The 24,200-nt window shown below is 50.1% G+C and overlaps 1 protein-coding gene across 2 annotated transcripts in view; it reads left to right on the forward strand.

The window, feature by feature from the left end:
* Window positions 1–15,068, forward strand: part of LOC110514319 (RNA-binding protein 25) — a 62,117-nt gene extending 47,049 nt beyond the window's left edge. For both annotated transcript variants that reach the window (XM_090211687.1, XM_090211686.1), the window contains exons 14-18: window positions 1,384–1,846; window positions 9,946–10,256; window positions 11,668–11,766; window positions 12,514–12,561; window positions 12,876–15,068. In XM_090211687.1, coding sequence (XP_090067813.1) covers window positions 1,384–1,846; window positions 9,946–10,256; window positions 11,668–11,766; window positions 12,514–12,561; window positions 12,876–12,968 — 1,014 coding nt within the window. In that variant the 3' untranslated portion in view covers window positions 12,969–15,068. The remainder of the gene's footprint in view (window positions 1–1,383; window positions 1,847–9,945; window positions 10,257–11,667; window positions 11,767–12,513; window positions 12,562–12,875) is intronic.
* Window positions 15,069–24,200: the final 9,132 nt, after the last annotated feature.

Below are 24,200 nucleotides of genomic sequence, written 5' to 3' on the forward strand. Positions count from 1 at the left end.
TGTCTGTCTGTTGTAGAACAGGAGCTGCAGACGGTATGTCTGTCTGTTGTAGAACAGGAGCTGCAGAGGGTATGTCTGTCTGTTGTAGAACAGGAGCTGCAGAGGGTATGTCTGTCTGTCTGTTGTAGAACAGGAGCTGCAGAGGGTATGTCTGTTGTAGAACAGGAGCTGCAGAGGGTATGTCTGTCTCTGTCTGTCTGTTGTAGAACAGGAGCTGCAGAGGGTATGTCTGTCTGTCTGTTGTAGAACAGGAGCTGCAGAGGGTATGTCTGTCTGTTGTAGAACAGGAGCTGCAGAGGGTATGTCTGTCTGTTGTAGAACAGGAGCTGCAGAGGGTATGTCTGCCTATCTGTTGTAGAACAGGAGCTGCAGAGGGTATGTCTGCCTGTTGTAGAACAGGAGCTGCAGAGGGTATGTCTGTCTGTTGTAGAACAGGAGCTGCAGAGGGTATGTCTGCCTGTTGTAGAACAGGAGCTGCAGAGGGTATGTCTGCCTGTTGTAGAACAGGAGCTGCAGAGGGTATGTCTGTCTGTTGTAGAACAGGAGCTGCAGACGGTATGTCTGTCTGTTGTAGAACAGGAGCTGCAGAGGGTATGTCTGCCTGTTGTAGAACAGGAGCTGCAGAGGGTATGTCTGTCTGTTGTAGAACAGGAGCTGCAGAGGGTATGTCTGTCTGTTGTAGAACAGGAGCTGCAGAGGGTATGTCTGTCTGTTGTAGAACAGGAGCTGCAGACGGTATGTCTGTCTGTTGTAGAACAGGAGCTGCAGAGGGTATGTCTGTCTGTCTGTTGTAGAACAGGAGCTGCAGAGGGTATGTCTGCATATCTGTTGTAGAACAGGAGCTGCAGAGGGTATGTCTGTCTGTTGTGGAACAGGAGCTGCAGAGGGTATGTCTGTCTGTTGTAGAACAAGAGCTGCAGAGGGTATGTCTGTCTGTCTGGCTGTTGTGGAGCTCCTATATGACCAAGGTCGTGTTCAGAAGGGCACATCGTAACAATGCGTTTTGCAAGGGAAAACGTCTCCTGTGTGGCTCCTGTGTGTCTCCTGTGTGTCTCCTGTGTGGCTCCTGTGTGTCTCCTGTGTGTCTCCTGCCTGTCTCCTGTGTGTCTCCTGCCTGTCTCCTGTCTGTCTCTCGTGCGTCTCCTGTCTGTCTCTTGTGCGCCTCCTGTCTGTCTCCTGTACTACAGAGTAAAATCAGCCAGCTGGTTAACTTTGGCACAGTAACAGAAAGGAGAAATGTTGATCAGTGTGTATTGTACCTGTCCAATGGGGACAATACACACTGATCAACAAGGCACATTCATGACATTTTGTTTTTCTGTATTTTCATTTGTAAAAGTGTGTTGAGACTTTAAATAAATAGTGATTTGATTTTAAACCAAGATGGAGGAGGAGGCAGAGCGGAGGCGGCAGCCCCCAGTGAAGCCGGAGGAGGAGGTGCAGCAGGAGAAACCACACAGGGAGAGGGAGCACAGGGAGCACCGAGAGAGGGAGCACCGAGAGAGGGAGCACCACAGGGACAGGAGAGGAGGAGGAGGTGGTGGAGGTGCAGACAGGCCTCCTCCCGAACACCCTCAGTCCCAATCAGACGATGACGTGGAGGATGGAGAGGAGCTTGACGATCGTGACGGGGACGACTCGTCAGACGCCAGGACACACCCACACCTCAAGCCCACACTGCGGCCAATCACGTCGGCACCCTCTGTGTCGTCGGGCAGCGGCGGCGCCACGCCCAACTCCCCTGGCAACGAGTCTCCGTGTGGCATCATCATTCCTCATGAGAACTCTCCAGACGCCCAGCCCACAGATGAACACCGGCCCAAGATAGGCCTCAGCCTCAAACTGGGTGAGTTAGAACTATTCTGACTGGGCCGGGTAGAAGTGGTCCGACTGGGCCGGGTAGGACTGGGCCGGGTAGAAGTGGTCCGACTGGGCCGGGTAGGACTGGGCCGGGTAGAAGTGGTCCGACTGGGCCGGGTAGGACTGGGCCGGGTAGGACTGGGCCGGGTAGGACTGGGCCGGGTAGAACTATTCTGACTGGGCCGGGTAGAACTATTCTGACTGGGCCGGGTAGAACTGGTAGGACTGGGCCGGGTAGAACTATTCTGACTGGGCCGGGTAGAACTATTCTGACAGGGCCGGGTAGAACTGGTCCGACTGGGCCGGCCGGGTAGAACTGGTCAGACTGGGCCGGCCGGGTAGAACTGGTCTGACTGGGCCGGCCGGGTAGAACTGGTCCGACTGGGCCGGGTAGAACTGGTCTGACTGGGCCGGGTAGAACTGGTCTGACTGGGCCGGGTTGAACTGGTCTGACTGGGCCGGGTAGAACTGGTCCGACTGGGCCGGGTAGAACTGGTCCGACTGGGCCGGGTAGAACTGGTCCGACTGGGCCGGCCGGGTAGAACTGGTCCGACCGGGCCGGCCGGGTAGAACTGGTCCGACCGGGCCGGCCGGGTAGAACTGGTCCGACCGGGCCGGCCGGGTAGAACTGGTCCGACCGGGCCGGCCGGGTAGAACTGGTCCGACCGGGCGGGCCGGGTAGAACTGGTCCGACCGGGCCGGCGGGTAGATTTGGTCCGACCGGGCCGGCCGGGTAGAACTGGTCCGACCGGGCCGGCGGGTAGATTTGGTCCGACCGGGCCGGCCGGGTAGAACTGGTCCGACTGGGCCGGCCGGGTAGAACTGGTCTGACTGGGCCGGCCGGGTAGAACTGGTCCGACTGGGCCGGCCGGGTAGAACTGGTCCGGCCGGGTAGAACTGGTCCGGCCGGGCCGGCCGGGTAGAACTGGTCCGGCCGGGCCGGCCGGGTAGAACTGGTCCGGCCGGGCCGGCCGGGTAGAACTGGTCCGGCCGGGCCGGCCGGGTAGAACTGGTCGGGCCGGCCGGGTAGAACTGGTCCGGCCGGGCCGGCCGGGTAGAACTGGTCCGGCCGGGCCGGCCGGGTAGAACTGGCCCGGCCGGGCCCGGCCGGGTAGAACTGGGCCGACTCAGACCTGTAGCTGCTGTCAAAGCCTATACTACATCACCATGTGGTAAATTGGTTAATAGACCAATGACAGAGTTCCAAACCTCTCTGCCAATAACAACTAGTTTCCAGTATTCCTCTACCCAATCAGACCACTCCCAGACAGTCCTAGTTAAATTCTTCCTTGAGAAATGGCTCTGGTGATTGTAATGGAAATCTATTACAGTAAGGTACTTAATTGGTGTATGAATGGGTGTGGGGGGAGGTCGCAATTGTAAATGAGAACTTGTTCTCAACTAGCCTACTGGGGTGTGGGAGGAGTGATTGGGTGTGGGGGGAGAGGGGCGGTATGAATGGGCGAGGAGGGGGGGTATGGGGGGGAGTGAGGAGGGGGGTAGGAATGGGAGTGTGGTGGTGTGTAGTAATGGGTGTGTGGTGGGGGGTAGGAATGGGTGTGTGTGTGGTGGGGGGTAGGAATGGGTGTGTGTGTGGTGGGGGGTAGGAATGGGTGTGTGTGTGTGGTGGGGGGTAGGAATGGGGGTGTTTGTGGTTGGGGGTAGGAATGGGGGTGTGGTGGGGGTAGGAATGGGGGGGGGGTTTGGGGGGTGTGTGTGTGTGGTGGGGGGTAGGAATGGGGGTGTTTGTGGTTGGGGGTAGGAATGGGGGTGTGGTGGGGGTAGGAATGGGGGGGGGTTTGGGGGGTAAGAATGGGGGTGTGGTGGGGGTAGGAATGGGGGTGTGTGTGGTGGGGGGTAGGAATGGGGGTGTGTGTGGTGGGGGGTAGGAATGGGGGTGTGGTGGTGTGTAGGAATGTGGGGGTGTGGTGGGGGTAGGAATGGGGGGGTGGTGGGGGGTAGGAATGGGGGTGTGTGTGGTGGTGTGTGTGTAGGAATGGGGGTGGGTGTGGTGGGGGTAGGAATGGGTGTGTGGTGGTGTGTAGGAATGGGGTTGTGTGGTGGGGGTAGGAATGGGGGTGTGTGTGGTGGGGGTAGGAAGTGATTGGGTGTGGGGGGAGAGGGGCGGTATGAATGGGCGAGGAGGGGGGGTATGGGGGGGAGTGAGGAGGGGGGTAGGAATGGGTGTGTGTGTGGTGGGGGGTAGGAATGGGTGTGTGTGTGGTGGGGGGTAGGAATGGGTGTGTGTGTGTGGTGGGGGGTAGGAATGGGGGTGTTTGTGGTTGGGGGTAGGAATGGGGGTGTGGTGGGGGTAGGAATGGGGGGGGGGTTTGGGGGGTAAGAATGGGGGTGTGGTGGGGGTAGGAATGGGGGTGTGTGTGGTGGGGGGTAGGAATGGGGGTGTGTGTGGTGGGGGGTAGGAATGGGGGTGTGGTGGTGTGTAGGAATGGGGGGGTGTGGTGGGGGTAGGAATGGGGGGGGTGGTGGGGGGTAGGAATGGGGGTGTGTGTGGTGGGGGGTAGGAATGTGTGTGTGTGTGTGTGTGTGGTGGGGGGTAGGAATGGGGGTGTTTGTGGTTGGGGGTAGGAATGGGGGTGTGGTGGGGGTAGGAATGGGGGGGGGTAAGAATGGGGGGTAAGAATGGGGGTGTGGTGGGGGTAGGAATGGGGGTGTGTGTGGTGGGGGGTAGGAATGGGGGTGTGTGTGGTGGGGGGTAGGAATGGGGGTGTGGTGGTGTGTAGGAATGTGGGGGTGTGGTGGGGGTAGGAATGGGGGGGTGGTGGGGGGTAGGAATGGGGGTGTGTGTGGTGGTGTGTAGGAATGGGGGTGTGTGGTGGGGGGTAGGAATGGGGGTGTGTGGTGGGGGTAGGAATGGGGGTGTGGTGGTGTGTAGGAATGGGGGTGTGGTGGGGGTAGGAATGGGTGTGTGGTGGTGTGTAGGAATGGGGGTGTGTAGGAATGGGGGTGTGTGGTGGTGTGGAGGAATGGGGGTGTGTAGGAATGGGGGTGTGTGTTGGTGTGTAGGAATGGGATTGTGTGGTGGGGGGTAGGAATGGGGGTGTGGTGGTGGGGGGTAGGAATGGGGGTGTGGTGGTGTGTTTAGGAATGGGGGTGGTGTGTAGGAATGGGGGTGTGTGGTGGGGGTTAGGAATGGGGGTGTGTGTTGGTGTGTAGGAATGGAGGTGTGTGTTGGTGTGTAGGAATGGGGGTGTGTGGTGGGGGTTAGGAATGGGGGTGTGTGGTGGGGTGTAGGAATGGGGGTGTGTGGTGGGGTGTGGGGGGTAGGAATGGGGGTGTGGTGGTGTGTAGGAATGGGGGTGGGTGTGGTGGGGGTAGGAATGGGTGTGTGGTGGTGTGTAGGAATGGGGTTGTGTGGTGGGGGTAGGAATGGGGGTGTGTGTGGTGGGGGTAGGAATGGGGTTGTGTGGTGGGGGTAGGAATGGGTGTGTGGTGGTGTGTAGGAATGGGGTTGTGTGGTGGGGGTAGGAATGGGGGTGTGGTGGTGTGTAGGAATGGGGGTGTGGTGGGGGTAGGAATGGGGGTGTGTGGTGGGGGTAGGAATGGGTGTGTTCATAGATAAAACAAAAGTCCTTTATTAAAATGTCCAACCTCGTCTCAGCCAAATTATAATAGTACCAACTCAATGGAGTTCAAACAACAACAAACGGGCAGCAACCTCCCTTTAACTGAGATGCCCAGATACGTCTGGCAGGGCAATGACAGTCCAGCAACACTTAACATCAAAGGTAGAGGTCGACCGATTAGGATTTTTCAACGCCGATACCGATTATTGGAGGACCAAAAAAGCCGATACCGATTAATCGGCCGATTTTTTTTTTTAAATTTTTTTTTTTTTTAATGTATTTTATTTTTAATTTTATTTGTAATAATGACAATTACAACAATACTGAATGAACACTTATTTTAACTTAATATAATACAACAATAAAATCAATTTAGCCTCAAATAAATAATGAAACATGTTCAATTTGGTTTAAATAATGCGAAAACAATGTTTTGGAGAAGAAAGTAAAAGTGCAATATGTGTCATGTAAGAAAGCTAACGTTTAAGTTCCTTGCTCAGAACATGAGAACATATGAAAGCTGGTGGTTCCTTTTAACATGAGTCTTCAATATTCCCAGGTAAGAAGTTTTAGGTTGTAGTTAATATAGTATTTATAGGACTATTTCCCTCTATACCATTTGTATTTCATCAACCTTTGACTATTGGATGTTCTTATTGGCACTTTAGTATTGCCAGTGTAGCAGTATAGCTTCCGTCCCTCTAGTTGGCGTGCGCTAACTAGCTAGCCATTTCACTTCAGTTACACCAGCCTCATCTTGGGAGTTGAGAGGCTTGAAGTCATAAACAGCGCAATGCTTGACGCACAACAAAAGCTGCTGGCAAAACGGACGAAAGTGCTGTTTGAATGAATGTTTACGCGCCTGCTTCTGCCTACCACCGCTCAGTCAGATACTTGTATGCTCAGTCAGATTATATGCAACACAGGACACGCTAGATAATATCTAGTAATGTCATCAACCATGTGTAGTTAACTAGTGATTATGATTGTTTTTTATAAGATACATGTAATGCTAGCTAGCAACTTACCTTGGCTTACTGCATTCGCTTAACAGGCAGTCAGTCTCCTTGTGGAGTGCAACGAGAGAGAAGCAGGTCGTTATTGCGTTGGACTAGTTAAATGTAAAGTTGCAAGATTGGATCCCCTGAGCTGACAAGGTGAAAATCTCTCGTTCTGCCCCTGAACGAGGCAGTTAACCCACCGTTCCTAGGCCGTCATTGAAAATAAGAATGTAAGAATTGCATTAAGAATAAGATTTGCCTAGTTAAAAAAAGATTAAAGGTGTCATTTTTTTTTTTATCTGCAAAATTCGTGTCCAAACGATTTCCGATTTATTATGAAACTTGAAATTGGCCCTAATTAATTGGCCATTCCGATTAATCGGTCGACTTTTAATCACAGGGAGGGGAGGGGGGGGGGGGGGAGACAGACAGTCTGCTGCAGTGTAAAGCACTGGAACGATCGAGAGAAAATGAATGTCGGTGAGAGAACGGTGTTGACCTGTTGACTTCCTGCCTTGTAATTCCACCTGTTGACTTCCTGCCTTGTAGTTCCACCTGTTGACTTCCTGCCTTGTAGTTCCACCGGTTGACTTCTTGCCTTGTAGTTCCACCTGTTGACTTCCTGCCTTGTAGTTCCACCTGTTGACTTCCTGCCTTGTAGTTCCACCTGTTGACTTCCTGCCTTGTAGTTCCACCTGTTGACTTCCTGCCTTGTAGTTCCACCTGTTGACTTCTTGCCTTGTAGTTCCACCTGTTGACTTCTTGCCTTGTAGTTTCACTGACTGTCCGTCGGATACACCTGGTGGTTGGTTGGTTGGTTTGTTTGTCGTAGCTTCACAACGATGTTGCTAACACTCCATGCGATCGATGACCCCGGAGCGGTCCCAACAGATAACCACGAGCTAGAGCGCTAACACAGGGCCATCGACTTAAACATTTCACAAGCTAAACACGCTGAAAATTAACAAGACTTCTACAGAGTTGCACAAACTGTCGAACTGCCAACTGATACAGTGCCTTGCGAAAGTATTCGGCCCCATTGAACTTTGCGACCTTTTGCCACATTTCAGGCTTCAAACATAAAGATATAAAACTGTATTTTTTTTGTGAAGAATCAACAACAAGTGGGACACAATCATGAAGTGGAACAACATTTATTGGATATTTCAAACTTTTTTAACAAATCAAAAACTGAAAAATTGGGCGTGCAAAATTATTCAGCCCCCTTAAGTTAATACTTTGTAGCGCCACCTTTTGCTGCGATTACAGCTGTAAGTCGCTTGGGGTATGTCTCTATCAGTTTTGCACATCGAGAGACTGAATTTTTTTCCCATTCCTCCTTGCAAAACAGCTCGAGCTCAGTGAGGTTGGATGGAGAGCATTTGTGAACAGCAGTTTTCAGTTCTTTCCACAGATTCTCGATTGGATTCAGGTCCGGACTTTGACTTGGCCATTCTAACACCTGGATATGTTTATTTTTGAACCATTCCATTGTAGATTTTGCTTTATGTTTTGGATCATTGTCTTGTTGGAAGACAAATCTCCGTCCTAGTCTCAGGTCTTTTGCAGACTCCATCAGGTTTTCTTCCAGAATGGTCCTGTATTTGGCTCCATCCATCTTCTTTTAACCATCTTCCCTGTCCCTGCTGAAGAAAAGCAGGCCCAAACCATGATGCTGCCACCACCATGTTTGACAGTGGGGATGGTGTGTTCAGTGTGATGAGCTGTGTTGCTTTTACGCCAAACATAACGTTTTGCATTGTTGCCAAAAAGTTCAATTTTGGTTTCATCTGACCAGAGCACCTTCTTCCACATGTTTGGTGTGTCTCCCAGGTGGCTTGTGGCAAACTTTAAACAACACTTTTTATGGATCTTTAAGAAATGGCTTTCTTTTTGCCACTCTTCCATAAAGGCCAGATTTGTGCAATATACGACTGATTGTTGTCCTATGGACAGAGTCTCCCACCTCAGCTGTAGATCTCTGCAGTTCATCCAGAGTGATCATGGGCCTCTTGGCTGCATCTCTGATCAGTCTTCTCCTTGTATGAGCTGAAAGTTTAGAGGGACGGCCAGGTCTTGGTAGATTTGCAGTGGTCTGATACTCCTTCCATTTCAATATTATCGCTTGCACAGTGCTCCTTGGGATGTTTAAAGCTTGGGAAATCGTTTTATATCCAAATCCGGCTTTAAACTTCTTCACAACAGTATCTCAGACCTGCCTGGTGTGTTCCTTGTTCTTCATGATGCTCTCTGCGCTTTTAACGGACCTCTGAGACTATCACAGTGCAGGTGCATTTATACGGAGACTTGATTACACACAGGTGGATTGTATTTATCATCATTAGTCATTTAGGTCAACATTGGATCATTCAGAGATCCTCACTGAACTTCTGGAGAGAGTTTGCTGCACTGAAAGTAAAGGGGCTGAATAATTTTGCACGCCCAATTTTTCAGTTTTTGGTTTGTTAAAAAAGTTTGAAATATCCAATAAATGTCGTTCCACTTCATGATTGTGTCCCACTTGTTGTTGATTCTTCACAAAAAAAATACAGTTTTATATCTTTATGTTTGAAGCCTGAAATGTGGCAAAAGGTCGCAAAGTTCAAGGGGGCCGAATACTTTCGCAAGGCACTGTAGTTCTCCACAAAGAGCCGAAGGAGCGATCTTTTTCCCCCTGTGTCAACGCACGGTGCTTCATTTCGCCACAGTTGTATATGTGGGGTACAGAGATGAGGCAGTCATTCAAAAATCATGTCAAACACACTTTGTGTGCCTACGCTGTCCATGCGCCAACTTAGTATGTGATCAGATTAAAGGAGATTTCTACTCCTGAATGTATTGAGGCTTGCCATAACGAAAGGGGTTGAATACTTTATTGACTCAAGACATTTCGGCTTTTCATTTGTAAAGTATTTCTAAAAACATGATTCGACTTTGACGTTATGGGGTTGTGTGTGTGTGTGTGTGACCCGATCTTTAATATCAAGCTGTAACACAACAAAATGTGGAAAAAGTGAAGTGGTGTCTGAAGAAGTTTAACATTTTATGTTAAAGGATACATCACTTTTCTTCTAATAGATTTAAAAGTTAATAGTTGTCATCTTCATTTCTCAGCCTGGCCTTATCGATTTGGCCCTTAATTCACTATAACACACTTTCATTCCGTCTCTCTCTCTCTATCCTTCCCCACTAACTCGCTCTCTCGCTCTCCTTCCCTCTTTCTCTCTCTCTCGCTCTCCTTCCCTCTCTCTCGCTCTCTCTCGCTCTCCTTCCCTCTCTCTCTCGCTCTCCTTCCCTCTCTCTCTCGCTCTCCTTCCCTCTCTCTCTCGCTCTCCTTCCCCCTCTCTCTCGCTCTCATTCCCTCTCTCTCGCTCTCTCTCTCCTTCCCTCTCTCTCTCGCTCTCCTTCCCTCTCTCTCTCGCTCTCCTTCCCTCTCTCTCTCTCCTTCCCCACTATAACCCACTGTTTCTCTCTTGTCCCCCCCCCCCTCTCGTCCCCAGGAGCCGGCGCCAGCCCCAGCCATCAGGTCCACACTGGGAGTAAACGTAAGAAGCTGGCCAACGTCGACAGCGTCTTCAACAAGTTCGGCGAGGAGGAGGCCGACGAGGCGCCTCGTAAACGTAAGCTGGTTCCGCTGGACTACGGCGAGGATGATAAGAGCTTGGGTCTGGACGGGGCAGAGGTACCCGGAGGGAAAGGAGGACAAAACACAGAGGAGAAACGGAAACACATCAGGAGTCTCATTGAGAAGATCCCTACAGCCAGACCGGAGCTGTTTAACTACCCTCTGGACTGGACTGCTGTGGACTCGGTAAGGATGAAGAGGAGGGCAGTGGAGAGACTATGGGACCTGGTCTTATGGATAGATTACTGAGATTTACATCAACAGACTGCTGTGGACTCATTTAGGATGATGAGGAGGGCAGTGGAGAGACTATGGGACCTGGTCTTATGGATAGATTACTGAGATATACATCAAACAGACTGCTGTGGACTCATTTAGGATGATGAGGAGGGCAGTGGAGAGACTATGGGACCTGGTCTTATGGATAGATTACTGAGATATACATCAAACAGACTGCTGTGGACTCATTTAGGATGAAGAGGGGTTGTGGAGAGACTATAGGACCTGGTCTTATGGATAGATTACTGAGATTTACATCAAACAGACTGCTGTGGACTCATTTAGGATGAGCTCTTCTAGTCTGGTCCCTGGTATGTTTCATTTCAACTCCCAATAGATGATAGCACAAACAGACCCAGGCTAGAGCTCTCTTCTCTAAATATAGAGTGATGGATTCTAACTCCTAAACTCCTAAACTTGAAATAGGGTGAATTATCAGGTATTCTATTGAATCATTGAGTGCTATGGTTTAGAGTGTGTGTACACCAGAGGTTAATGGGGTATCTGTAGGAGGAAGGTATATAGTGTGTGTGCAATTAAGCTTGGGATGTATTGAGTGTTAGAGAGGACGATCACATGTGGCAGGCATTGATAAGGGGAGAGAGTCATGTATTAGTGATGAAGAGGGGCGGGTCGAGGTCAGGTCACGTTTAATTAAGGGGCGGGGTCGAGGTCAGGTCACGTTTAATTAAGGGTCGAGGTCAGGTCACGTTTAATTAAGGGGCGGGGTCGAGGTCAGGTCACGTTTAATTAAGGGGCGGGGTCGAGGTCAGGGAGAAGGAACAGTTAGTTTAGTTTCCTGCCTAGCAATAAAGATGCAATGATTTAGCGAGGAGGAGGAGGAGGAGACTCCGCCCAAAGTGGGGTACATATACCACCACTATTGTAAACGTGTTTTTGTCGACTCATCTTGTTCGATAGAGAAGTAGAACCTGAATGTTGTGTTATAATCTCTCTTAGCTATGTTTTGTAGGAGTGGATTTATACTTAGTCGCCCCGAGGTCTGGAATAAAGTCTCTCGTTTTGTAAATTAGAGTTTGGTTGCAGCCGGAATGAGCCACGAATGCCTCTTTTCATTATTTTTTTTTTCATCTTGTCCCGGGGAATCTTGTTGGAGGTGTGCTCTCTCCCTTTTACATTTCCAAGGCGCCGCGGCTAACCGTTTAATCGCGCCGGTAGGAATTTGGGCGTGTGTGTAAGTTTTATAAGGGGGGTAAACATTTTAATTTTTTTTTGTAAAAGTTGTCGGAGTTGGGACTGTCGTTCCTGTGTCTCTTTTAAAACACCAAATCTGCCACCTTTTTGTTCTTCTCCTCAGACTCTGATGGACCGTCGCATCAGACCCTGGATCAACAAGAAGATTATAGAATATATCGGAGAGGAGGAAGCTACGCTAGTCGACTTCGTTTGTTCGAAGGTGAGTTGTACCTGTCTTTCTGCACTAACTGTAATCGGCGAGGAGAGTCTGTTAAATGACTCACTACTGTAGTGGCTCTGGATCAGAGAGTCTGTTAAATGACTCACTACTCTAGTGGCTCTGGATCAGAGAGTCTGTTAAATGACTCACTACTGTCGTGGCTCTGGATCAGAGAGTCTGTTAAATGACTCACTACTGTAGTGGCTCTGGATCAGAGAGTCTGTTAAATGACTCACTACTGTTGTGGCTCTGGATCAGAGAGTCTGTTAAATGACTCACTACTGTAGTGGATCAGAGAGTCTGTTAAATGACTCACTACTGTAGTGTCTCTGGATCAGAGAGTCTGTTAAATGACTCACTACTGTTGTGGCTCTGGATCAGAGAGTCTGTTAAATGACTCACTACTGTCGTGGTTCTGGAACAGAGAGTCTGTTAAATGATTCACTACTCTAGTGGCTCTGGATCAGAGAGTCTGTTAAATGACTCACTACTGTTGTGGCTCTGGAACAGAGAGTCTGTTAAATGACTCACTACTCTAGTGGCTCTGGATCAGAGAGTCTGTTAAATGACTCACTACTGTAGTGGATCAGAGAGTCTGTTAAATGACTCACTACTGTAATGGATCAGAGAGTCTGCTAAATGACTCACTACTGTAGTGGATCAGAGAGTCTGCTAAATGACTCACTACTGTAGTGGTCATGTCTCACGGTGTGATGTCTGACCAGCTTGTTATGTTATCTCCTAAAGGTCATGTCTCACGGCACACCGCAGGGGATCTTGGATGATGTTGCCATGGTGAGTAGATCATTAGCCAATCATTAAACATGGTCATTGGAACGATCTTCAAGGCTGAACCACTAATAGTGATCGTGTGTTCACACGTATGAGCTACTTCTAGCTTGTTCCACTCGCTCAGACTTTCTACGACTTGAGATGTGTAGTTGTCTCACCTCAAGTTATTTTTAAGATGACTGCACTCAACTGTAAGTCGCTCTGGATAAGAGTCTGCTAAAGGACATGTAAATCCTACATTTGAGTTGGCTATAAAAGTGTTAAGAGACGAGATCACTAACTAACTTGACTGAATGATGTACTGTACCTGCCTGCAGGTTCTGGACGAAGAGGCCGAGGTGTTCATAGTTAAAATGTGGAGGCTGTTGATCTACGAAACGGAGGCCAAGAAGATTGGCCTGGGGAAATGAAGACTAGTACTACTACAGTACTACTATCTAGTACTACTACAGTACTACTATCTAGTACAACTACAGTATTACTGCTGTCAAGGACAGTTTTTTCTTCAAGTCTCTTTATGTCTCTGACTGATCGACTGATCACACGGACACCTCTCACTCAGTAGGGTGTCGAGACTATGAACATGGGCCTGTTACCAGTCCTCTACCCCCCAACCACCCTCTACCGCTCCCCGACCCCCTCTACCCCCTCTCTACCTCTCCCCAACCCCCTGTACCCCAATCCCTCACTACCCCCCTCTACCGCTCCCCAACCCCCTCTACCCCCTCTCTACCTCTCCCCAACCCCCTCTACCCCAATCCCTCCCTACCCCCCTCTACCGCTCCCCGACCCCCTCTACCCCCTCTCTACCGCTCCCCAACCCCCTCTACCCCAATCCCCCTCAACACCCCTCTACCGCTCCCCAAACCCCCTCTACCGCTCCCCAAACCCCCTCTACCGCTCCCCAAACCCCCTCTACCGCTCCCCAAACCGCTCCCCAAACCCCCTCTACCGCTCCCCAACCCCCCTCTACCCCCTCTCTACCGCTCCCCAAACCCCCTCTACCGCTCCCCAACCCCCTCTACCTCTCCCCAACCCCCGTCTACCGCTCCCCAACCCCCCTCTACCGCTCCCCAACCCCCCTCTACCGCTCCCCAACCCCCCTCTACCGCTCCCCAACCCCCCTCTACCGCTCCCCAACCCCCTCTACCTCTCCCCAACCCCCTCTACCTCTCCCCAACCCCCCTCTACCTCTCCCCAACCCCCTCTACCACGCACCAAACCCCCTCTACCGCTCCCCAAACCCCCTCTACCGCTCCCCAAACCCTCTCTACCGCTCCCCAAAACCCCTCTACCACGCACCAAACCCCCTCTACCGCTCCCCAAACTCCCTCTACCGCTCCCCAAACCCCCTCTACCGCTCCCCAAAACCCCTCTACCACGCACCAAACCCCCTCTACCGCTCCCCAAACTCCCTCTACCGCTCCCCAAACCCCCTCTACCGCTCCCCAAACCCTCTCTACCGCTCCCCAAACCCTCTCTACCGCTCCCCAAACCCTCTCTACCGCTCCCCAAACCCCCTCTACCGCTCCCCAACCCCCTCTACCTCTCCCCAACCCCACTCTACCACACATCCCTCCTCCACCACGCACCAAACCCCCTCTACCACGCACCAAACCCCCTCTACCACGCACCAAACCCCCTCTACCACGCACCAAACCCCCTCTACCGCTCCCCAACCCCCTCTACCTCTCCCCAACCCCACTCTACCACACATCCCTCCTCCACCACGCACCAAACCCCCTCTACCACGCACCAAACCCCCTCTACCACGCACCAAACCCCCTCTACCACGCACCAAACCCCCTCTACCACGCACCAAACCCCCTCTACCACGCACCAAACCCCCTCTACCACGCACCAAACCCCCTCTACCACGCACTCATCCCCCTCTACCACTCACCCCCCCTCTACCTCTCCCCAACCCCACTCTACCACACATCCCTCCTCCACCACGCACCAAACCCCCTCTACCACGCACCAAACCCCCTCTACCACTCATCCCCCTCTACCACTCATCCCCCTCTACCGCTCCCCAAACCCCATTCCATCAGTAAAGAACAACAGCTGCTGTGTGTGTGTGTGTGTGTGTGTGTGTGTGTGTGTGTGTGTGTGTGTCTGTGTGTGTGTGTGTGTGTGTCTGTGTGTGTCTGTGTGTGTGTGTGTGTGTGTGTGTGTGTGTGTGTCTGTATGTGTGTGTGTGTCTGTGTGTGTGTCTACAAGAGAGAGCTTGACTGTGTTGAATGTGAAAGTGCCCACAAGCTTACTGCATGGTATCCAAATGGTTTTGTTTTTCTAAGCTGGTGTGAGAGAGCCTGTCAAAGCCAGCTCAGCTGTGTGTTTTTATCCATGATTATTTTTGTCTGCTCCACTGCGTCTCACTGACACGTTGGGCTTTATGGTTTAGTATTGTCAGGAAGGTATCTCTTATCTCGTTGGTACCGTCTGATTGGAGGATTCGCTCCACTGTGTGATCTAATGATGAAATTAAAGAAGCTTTTAAAAATAAATTGAAGTGGTGCAGTTTTTGTTCAAACTGAAATAAGAAGTCAATACTGGAAGTAATTATTTAGTTTTCTGTTTTTCACCAAAGGAGTTGGGAATGAACCTCGTAATACCTACCCTTATTGACACCAATACCCTAGTTACCTACCCTTATTGACACCAATACCCTAGTTACCTACCCTTATTGACTCCAATACCCTAGTTACCTACCCTTAATGACTCCAATACCCTAGTTACCTACCCTTATTGACTCCAATACCCTAGTTACGTACCCTTAATGACTCCAATACCCTAGTTACGTACCCTAGTCACGTACCCTTAATTACACCAATACCCTAGTTACGTACCCCTTAATGACTCCAATACCCTAGTTACGTACCCTTAATGACTCCAATACCCTAGTTACGTACCCTTAATGACTCCAATACCCTAGTTATGTACCCCTTAATGACTCCAATACCCTAGTTACGTACCCTAGTCACGTACTCTTAATGACTCCAATACCCTAGTTACGTACCCTTAATGACTCCAATACCCTAGTTACCTACCCTTAATGACTCCAATACCCTAGTTACGTACCCTTAATGACTCCAATACCCTTGTTACGTACCCCTTAATGACTCCAATACCCTAGTCACGTACCCCTTAATGACTCCAATACCCTAGTTACGTACCCTTAATGACTCCAATACCCTAGTTACGTACCCTTAATGACTCCAATACCCTAGTTACGTACCCTTAATGACTCCAATACCCTAGTTACGTACCCTAGTCACGTACTCTTAATGACTCCAATACCCTAGTTACGTACCCCTTAATGACTCCAATACCCTAGTTACGTACGATTAATGACTCCATAACCCTAGTCACGTACCCTTAATGACTCCAATACCCTAGTTACGTACCCCTTAATGACTCCAATACCCTAGTTACGTACCCTAGTCACGTACCCTAGTTACGTACTCTTAATTACTCCAATACCCTAGTTACTTACCCTTAATTACACCAATACCCTAGTTACGTACCCTTAATGACTCCAATACCCTAGTTACGTACCCTTAATGACTCCAATACCCTAGTTACGTACCCCTTAATGACTCCAATACCCTAGTTACGTACCCTTAATGACTCCAATACCCTAGTTACGTACCCTTAATGACTCCAATACCCTAGTTACGTACCCAATATTACACAAATACCCTAGGTACGTACCCTTAATTACTCCAATACCCTAGTTACATACCCTTAATGACTCCAATACCCTAGTTACGTACCCAATATTACACCAATACCCTAGTTACGTACCCTTAATGACTCCAATACCCTAGTTACGTACCCCTTAATGACTCCAATACCCTAGTTACGTACCCTAGTCACGTACCCTTAATTACACCAATACCCTAGTTACGTACCCTTAATGACTCCAATACCCTAGTTACGTACCCTTAATGACTCCAATACCCTAGTTACGTACCCCTTAATGACTCCAATACCCTAGTTACGTACCCTTAATGACTCCAATACCCTAGTTACAGACCCTTAATGACTCCAATACCCTAGTTACATACCCAATATTACACCAATTCCCTAGTTACGTACCCTTAATAACTCCAATACCCTAGTTACGTACCCAATATTACACCAATACCCTAGTTACGTACCCTTAATTACCCCAATACCCTAGTTACGTACCCTAGTTACGCACCCAATATTACACCAATACCCTAGTTACGTACCCTTAATGACTCCAATACCCTAGTTACGTACCCAATATTACACCAATACCCTAGTTACGTACCCTTAATGACTCCAATACCCTAGTTACGTACTCTTAATTACTCCAATACCCTAGTTACGTACCCTTAATGACTCCAATACCCTAGTTACGTACCCAATATTACTCCAATACCCTAGTTACGTACCCTTAATGACTCCAATACCCTAGTTACGTACCCTTAATGACTCCAATGCCCTAGTTATGTACCCTAGTTACATACTCTTAATGACTCCAATACCCTAGTTACGTACTCTTAATGACTCCAATACCCTAGTTACGTACTCTTAATGACTCCAATACCCTAGTTACGTACTCTTAATGACTCCAATACCCTAGTTACGTACCCTTAATGACTCCAATACCCTAGTTACGCACCCTTAATGACTCCAATACCCTAGTTACGCACCCTTAATGACTCCAATACTCAGTAGGGTGTCGAGACTATGAACATGGGCCTGTTACCAGTCCTCTACCCCCCAACCACCCTCTACCGCTCCCCGACCCCCTCTACCCCCTCTCTACCTCTCCCCAACCCCCTGTACCCCAATCCCTCACTACCCCCCTCTACCGCTCCCCAACCCCCTCTACCCCCTCTCTACCTCTCCCCAACCCCCTCTACCCCAATCCCTCCCTACCCCCCTCTACCGCTCCCCGACCCCCTCTACCCCCTCTCTACCGCTCCCCAACCCCCTCTACCCCAATCCCCCTCAACACCCCTCTACCGCTCCCCAAACCCCCTCTACCGCTCCCCAAACCCCCTCTACCGCTCCCCAAACCCCCTCTACCGCTCCCCAACCCCCCTCTACCCCCTCTCTACCGCTCCCCAAACCCCCTCTACCACTCCCCAACCCCCTCTACCTCTCCCCAACCCCCGTCTACCGCTCCCCAACCCCCCTCTACCGCTCCCCAACCCCCCTCTACCGCTCCCCAACCCCCCTCTACCGCTCCCCAACCCCCCTCTACCGCTCCCCAACCCCCTCTACCTCTCCCCAACCCCCTCTACCTCTCCCCAACCCCCCTCTACCTCTCCCCAACCCCCTCTACCACGCACCAAACCCCCTCTACCGCTCCCCAAACCCCCTCTACCGCTCCCCAAACCCTCTCTACCGCTCCCCAAAACCCCTCTACCACGCACCAAACCCCCTCTACCGCTCCCCAAACTCCCTCTACCGCTCCCCAAACCCCCTCTACCGCTCCCCAAACCCTCTCTACCGCTCCCCAAACCCTCTCTACCGCTCCCCAAACCCTCTCTACCGCTCCCCAAACCCTCTCTACCGCTCCCCAAACCCTCTCTACCGCTCCCCAAACCCTCTCTACCGCTCCCCAAACCCTCTCTACCGCTCCCCAAACCCCCTCTACCGCTCCCCAAACCCCCTCTACCGCTCCCCAACCCCCTCTACCTCTCCCCAACCCCACTCTACCACACATCCCTCCTCCACCACGCACCAAACCCCCTCTACCACGCACCAAACCCCCTCTACCACGCACCAAACCCCCTCTACCACGCACCAAACCCCCTCTACCACGCACCAAACCCCCTCTACCACGCACCAAACCCCCTCTACCGCTCCCCAACCCCCTCTGGGGCCCTGTGGAGGGGAAGGGTTGAGGTTGGGGCCCTGTGGAGGGGAAGGGTCGAGGAAGGGTCGAGGTTGGGGCCCTGTGGAGGAGAAGTGTTGAGGTTGGGGCCCTGTGGAGGGGAAGGGTTGAGGTTGGGGCCCTGTGGAGGAGAAGGGTTGAGGTTGGGGCCCTTTTGGAGGGGAAGGGTCCAGGTTGGGGCCCTGTGGAGGGGAAGGGTCGAGGTTGGGGCCCTGTGGAGGAGAAGGGTTGAGGTTGGGGCCCTGTGGAGGAGAAGGGTTGAGTTTGGGGCCCTGTGGAAGGGCACTAGTATAAAACCTGGAACACTTGGAGCCCGTTTCCGGCATTCAGATTAAAAGCCCAGTGCTGCATGGACTAAAAACACTTTCAATTTATAATCTCTTTTTCAGTCCAGGACTGGTCTTAATTAACCTGGGTCTGGGAAACTGGCCCCTTAACTCTGAACCGCCAAACAGCCCTTAGGTCTTCAGCATCTATGGAAAAGGACTGTCGTCATGTCTCAATCATTCACTGTGTAAAAATCGATGGGACTATCATCAAGAATAAAGGGGTTGTCGTCAAGAATCAAAAAGACTGTCATCAAGAATCAAAGGGGTTGTCGTCAAGAATCAAAAAGACTGTCAACATGAATCAAAGGGACTGTCATCATGAATCAAAGGGGTTGTCGTCAAGAATCAAAAAGACTGTCATCATGAATCAAAGGGACTGTCATCATGAATCAAAGGGACTGTCATCATGAATCAAAGGGGCTGTCATCAAGAATCAAAGGGGTTGTCGTCAAGAATCAAAAAGACTGTCATCATGAATCAAAGGGACTGTCATCATGAATCAAAGGGGCTGTCATCATGAATTAAAGGGGCTGTCATCATGAATCAAAGGGGCTGTCATCATGAATCAAAGGGGCTGTCATCATGAATCAAAGGGACTGTCATCATGAATCAAAGGGACTGTCATCATGAATCAAAGGGACTGACTATGTTTGCCTGCATCTGTTCAGATAGAGCTGTATAATCTAGATCATGCTTTTGTTCAGGGAATGTACTATACTGTACTGTACAAGAGGGACTGGTTGTTGTGGAACTAAGAGGGACTGGTTGTTGTGGAACTAAGAGGGACTGGTTGTTGTGGAACTAAGAGGGACTGGTTGCTGTGGAGCTAAGAGGGACTGGTTGCTGTGAAACTAAGAGGGACTGGTTGTTGTGGAACTAAGAGGGACTGGTTGCTGTGGAACTAAGAGGGACTGGTTGTTGTGAAACTAAGAGGGACTGGTTGCTGTGGAACTAAGAGGGACTGGTTGCTGTGGAGCTAAGAGGGACTGGTTGTTGTGGAACTAAGAGGGACTGGTTGTTGTGGAACTAAGAGGGACTGGTTGTTGTGGAACTAAGAAGGACTGGTTGTTGTGGAACTAAGAGGGACTGGTTGCTGTGGAACTAAGAGGGACTGGTTGCTGTGGAACTAAGAGGGACTGGTTGCTGTGGAACTAAGAGGGACTGGTTGCTGTGGAACTAAGAGGGACTGGTTGCTGTGGAACTAAGAGGGACTGGTTGTTGTGGAGCTAAGAGGGACTGGTTGTTGTGGAGATGAGGGACCCCCCCCCCTCCCCTCCCACAGAGACACAGGCATCTGTGAGGTCAGGGTTCTTCTTTCCTTGTAGTCAGCTACAGGTCGATTTTTATTTAAACTGAGTCAATTCAACAGCCACTCCATTGTTCTTCCACTGACAAATTGTCTTCCTGCTGTACCAGATAAACTCCACTCTTAATCGCTGTTGCTGCTGTATCGTATCGACTCATTTGGTTAATTTTTGTTTCATTCTACTGTTTGTAATTATTGTGATTAATAAAAAATGTGATTTTGATTAAATATGTTGTGGCCGAGTCTATCAGAACCTCTTGAACAATGCCTCTTGACTATCACCAAGTCCCTACAGAATAGTCATCAGCTTGAAGAACTCAAGATGCTCCATAGGAAGCATTGGCAGTAAAGAAAATAGGCCATACCATCATGACCACTAGAGGTCAGGCTAAACCTGAGACCACTAGAGGTCCGACTAAACCTGAGACTGGTGTACTACCACTCATAACCACTAGAGGTCAGGCTATGATCCTGAGACTGGTGTACTACCACTCATAACCACTAGAGGTCAGGCTATGATCCTGAGACTGGTGTACTACCACTCATAATCAGTACAGGTCAGGCTAAACCTGAGACTTGTGTACTACCACTCATAACCACTAGAGGTCAGGCTAAACCTGAGACTGGTGTACTACCACTCATAACCACTAGAGGACATGCTAAACCTGAGACTGGTGTTAACACTGGATCTGTTACGTGTGTGTACACCCACTTTAGTATTACTTTGAGATGGGGTTTTTAAACGTGGTGACACCTGTAGTTTCCACTTTTTCAGTCATTTTTACAGGAACCAATCATGAAGTTGCCCACTCTTCTTCTCTTTCAGTGTGAGTTTAACCGTCCACCGGGTCCCCCAGATAGCATATTAACTGTCTGGTACTGTCTCCATAAGTCATGAAATAAATGTTTAGAATAGCAGGAAATTAACATTAAAACTGCAGATTTTTCTCTGTCTCATTTCAAAATGTGTAGATCAGAGAATCTTGAAAGTCAAGACAATCCTTGTCCGGCATGGAAAATATATTTTTTTATAGAGAATATACTTGTTTTGGGAATTTTCTAAATACATTGAATGTTATTTATTTCCATGTCAGTCTGGAAATGCCCTTGTTTGGAGCAAAAGATCCCAATTTCAAACTCTCCAAAAAAGTATATATATATATATATATATATATTTAAAAAAATGTCAGTAATGGATATTAACTGAAAAATTATCTGATGTAGTTTCTTACAATAGCTCTCTGTGACTTTCTGGTCTGTCTGGTACTGTCTGGTCTGTCTGGTACCCTCTGGTCTGTCTGGTCTGTCTGGTACTGTCTGGTCTGTCTGGTACTGTCTGTCTGGTACTGTCTGGTCTGTCTGGTACTGTCTGGTCTGTCTGGTACCCTCTGGTCTGTCTGGTCTGTCTGGTACTGTCTGGTCTGTCTGGTACTGTCTGGTCTGTCTGGTACTGTCTGTCTGGTACTGTCTGGTCTGTCTGGTACTGTCTGGTCTGTCTGGTACCCTCTGGTCTGTCTGGTCTGTCTGGTACTGTCTGGTCTGTCTGGTACTGTCTGGTCTGTCTGGAACCCTCTGGTCTGTCTAGTACTGTCTGATCTGTCTGGTACTGTCTGGTCTGTCTGGTACCCTCTGGTCTGTCTGGTCTGTCTGGTACTGTCTGGTCTGTCTGGTACTGTCTGGTCTGTCTGGAACCCTCTGGTCTGTCTAGTACTTTCTGATCTGTCTGGTACTGTCTTGTCTGTCTGGTACTGTCTGTCTGGTCTGTCTGGTACCCTCTGGACTGCCTGGTACTGTCTGGTACTGTCTAGTACTGTCTGGTATTGTCTGGTCTGTCTGGTACCCTCTGGTCTGTCTGGTCTGTCTGGTACTGTCTGGTCTGTCTGGTACCCTCTGTCTGGTACCCTCTGGTCTGTCTAGTACTGTCTGATCTGTCTGGTCTGTCTGGTCTGTCTGGTCTGTCTGGTCTGTCTAGTACTGTCTGATCTGTCTGGTACTGTCTGGTCTGTCTGGTACCCTCTGGTCTGTCTGGTCTGTCTGGTACTGTCTGGTCTGTCTGGTACTGTCTGGTCTGTCTGGAACCCTCTGGTCTGTCTAGTACTGTCTGATCTGTCTGGTACTGTCTGGTCTGTCTGGTACCCTCTGGTCTGTCTGGTCTGTCTGGTACTGTCTGGTCTGTCTGGTACTGTCTGGTCTGTCTGGAACCCTCTGGTCTGTCTAGTACTTTCTGATCTGTCTGGTACTGTCTTGTCTGTCTGGTACTGTCTGTCTGGTCTGTCTGGTACCCTCTGGACTGCCTGGTACTGTCTGGTACTGTCTAGTACTGTCTGGTACTGTCTGGTATTGTCTGGTGTGTCCAGTACTGTCTGGTCTGTCTGGTACTGTCTGGTATTGTACTGTCTGGTACCCTCTGTCTGGTACCCTCTGGTCTGTCTAGTACTGTCTGATCTGTCTGGTACTGTCTTGTCTGTCTGGTACTGTCTGTCTGGTCTGTCTGGTACCCTCTGGTCTGTCTGGTCTGCCTGGTACTGTTTGGTGTGTCTAGTATTGTCTGGTCTGTCTGGTCTGTCTAGTCTGTCAGGTACTGTCTAGTACTGTCTGGTCTGTCTGGTACCCTCTGGTCTGTCTGGTCTGTCTGGTACTGTCTGGTCTGTCTGGTCTGCCTGGTACTGTTTGGTGTGTCTAGTATTGTCTGGTCTGTCTGGTCTGTCTAGTCTGTCAGGTACTGTCTAGTACTGTCTGGTCTGTCTGGTACCCTCTGGTCTGTCTGGTCTGTCTGGTACTGTCTGGTACTGTCTGGTCTGTCTGGTACTGTCTGGTACTGTCTGGTCTGTCTGGTACTGTCTGGTACTGTCTGGTACTGTCTGGTCTGTCTGGTACAGTCTGGTACTGTCTGGTACCCTCTGGTCTGTCTAGTACTGTCTGATCTGTCTGGTACTGTCTTGTCTGTCTGGTACTGTCTGTCTGGTCTGTCTGGTACCCTCTGGTCTGTCTGGTCTGCCTGGTACTGTCTGGTTCTGTCTAGTATTGTCTGGTACTGTCTGGTATTATCTGGTCTGTCTAGTACTGTCTTGTCTGTCTGGTACTATCTGTCTGGTCTGTCTGGTCTGTCTGGTACCCTCTGGTCTGTCTGGTCTGCCTGGTACTGTCTAGTACTGTCTGGTACTGTCTGGTATTGTCTGGTGTGTCCAGTACTGTCTGGTCTGTCTAGTATTGTCTGGTCTGTCTAGTCTGTCAGGTACTGTCTAGTACTGTGTGGTCTGTCTGGTACCCTCAGGTCTGTCTGGTCTGTCTGGTACTGTCTGGTACTGTCTGGTCTGTCTGGTACTGTCTGGTACTGTCTGGTACCCTCTGGTCTGTCTAGTACTGTCTGATCTGTCTGGTACTGTCTGTCTGGCCTGTCTGGTACCCTCTGGTCTGTCTGGTACTGTCCGGTACTGTCTGGTTTGTCTGGAACTGTCTGGTCTGTTTAGTACTGTCTGGTACTGTCTAGTACTGTCTGGTACTGTCTGGTCTGTGTGGTCTGTCTGGTACGGCCGGGTGCTGTCTGGTCTGTCTGGTACTGTCTGGTACGGTCTGGTACTGTCTGGTCTGTCTGGTACTGTCTGGTCTGTCTAGTACTGTCTGGTCTGTCTAGTATTGTCTGGTCTGTCTGATCTGTCTCATACTGTCTGGTCTGTCTGATCTGTCTGGTCTGTCTAGTATTGTCTGGTTTGTCTGGTACTGTCTGGTCTGTCTGGTCTGCCTGGTACTGTCTGGTCTGCCTGGTACTGCCTGGTCTGTCTGGTACTGTATGGTCTGTCTGGTATGTCTGGTCTGCCTGGTACTGTCTAGTCTGTCTAGTACTGTCTGGTCTGCCTGGTCTGTCTGGTATTGTCTGGTCTGTCTGGTCTGGCTGGTACTCTCTGGTCTGTCTGGTCTGCCTGGTCTGTCTGGTATTGTCTGGTCTGTCTGGTACTTTCTGGTCTGTCTAGTACTGTCTGGTCTGTATGGTCTGTCTGGTACTGTCTGGTCTGTCTGGTACTGTCTGGTCTGTCTAGTACTGTCTGGTCTGTATGGTCTGTCTGGTATTGTCTGGTCTGTCTGGTCTGTCTAGTACCCTCTGGTCTGTCTGGTACTGTCTAGTACT

Source organism: Oncorhynchus mykiss, chromosome 19, assembly GCF_057628025.1.
Source record: "Oncorhynchus mykiss isolate SJ-2025 chromosome 19, ASM5762802v1, whole genome shotgun sequence".
In the NCBI taxonomy this organism is placed as follows: Eukaryota; Metazoa; Chordata; class Actinopteri; order Salmoniformes; family Salmonidae; genus Oncorhynchus; species Oncorhynchus mykiss.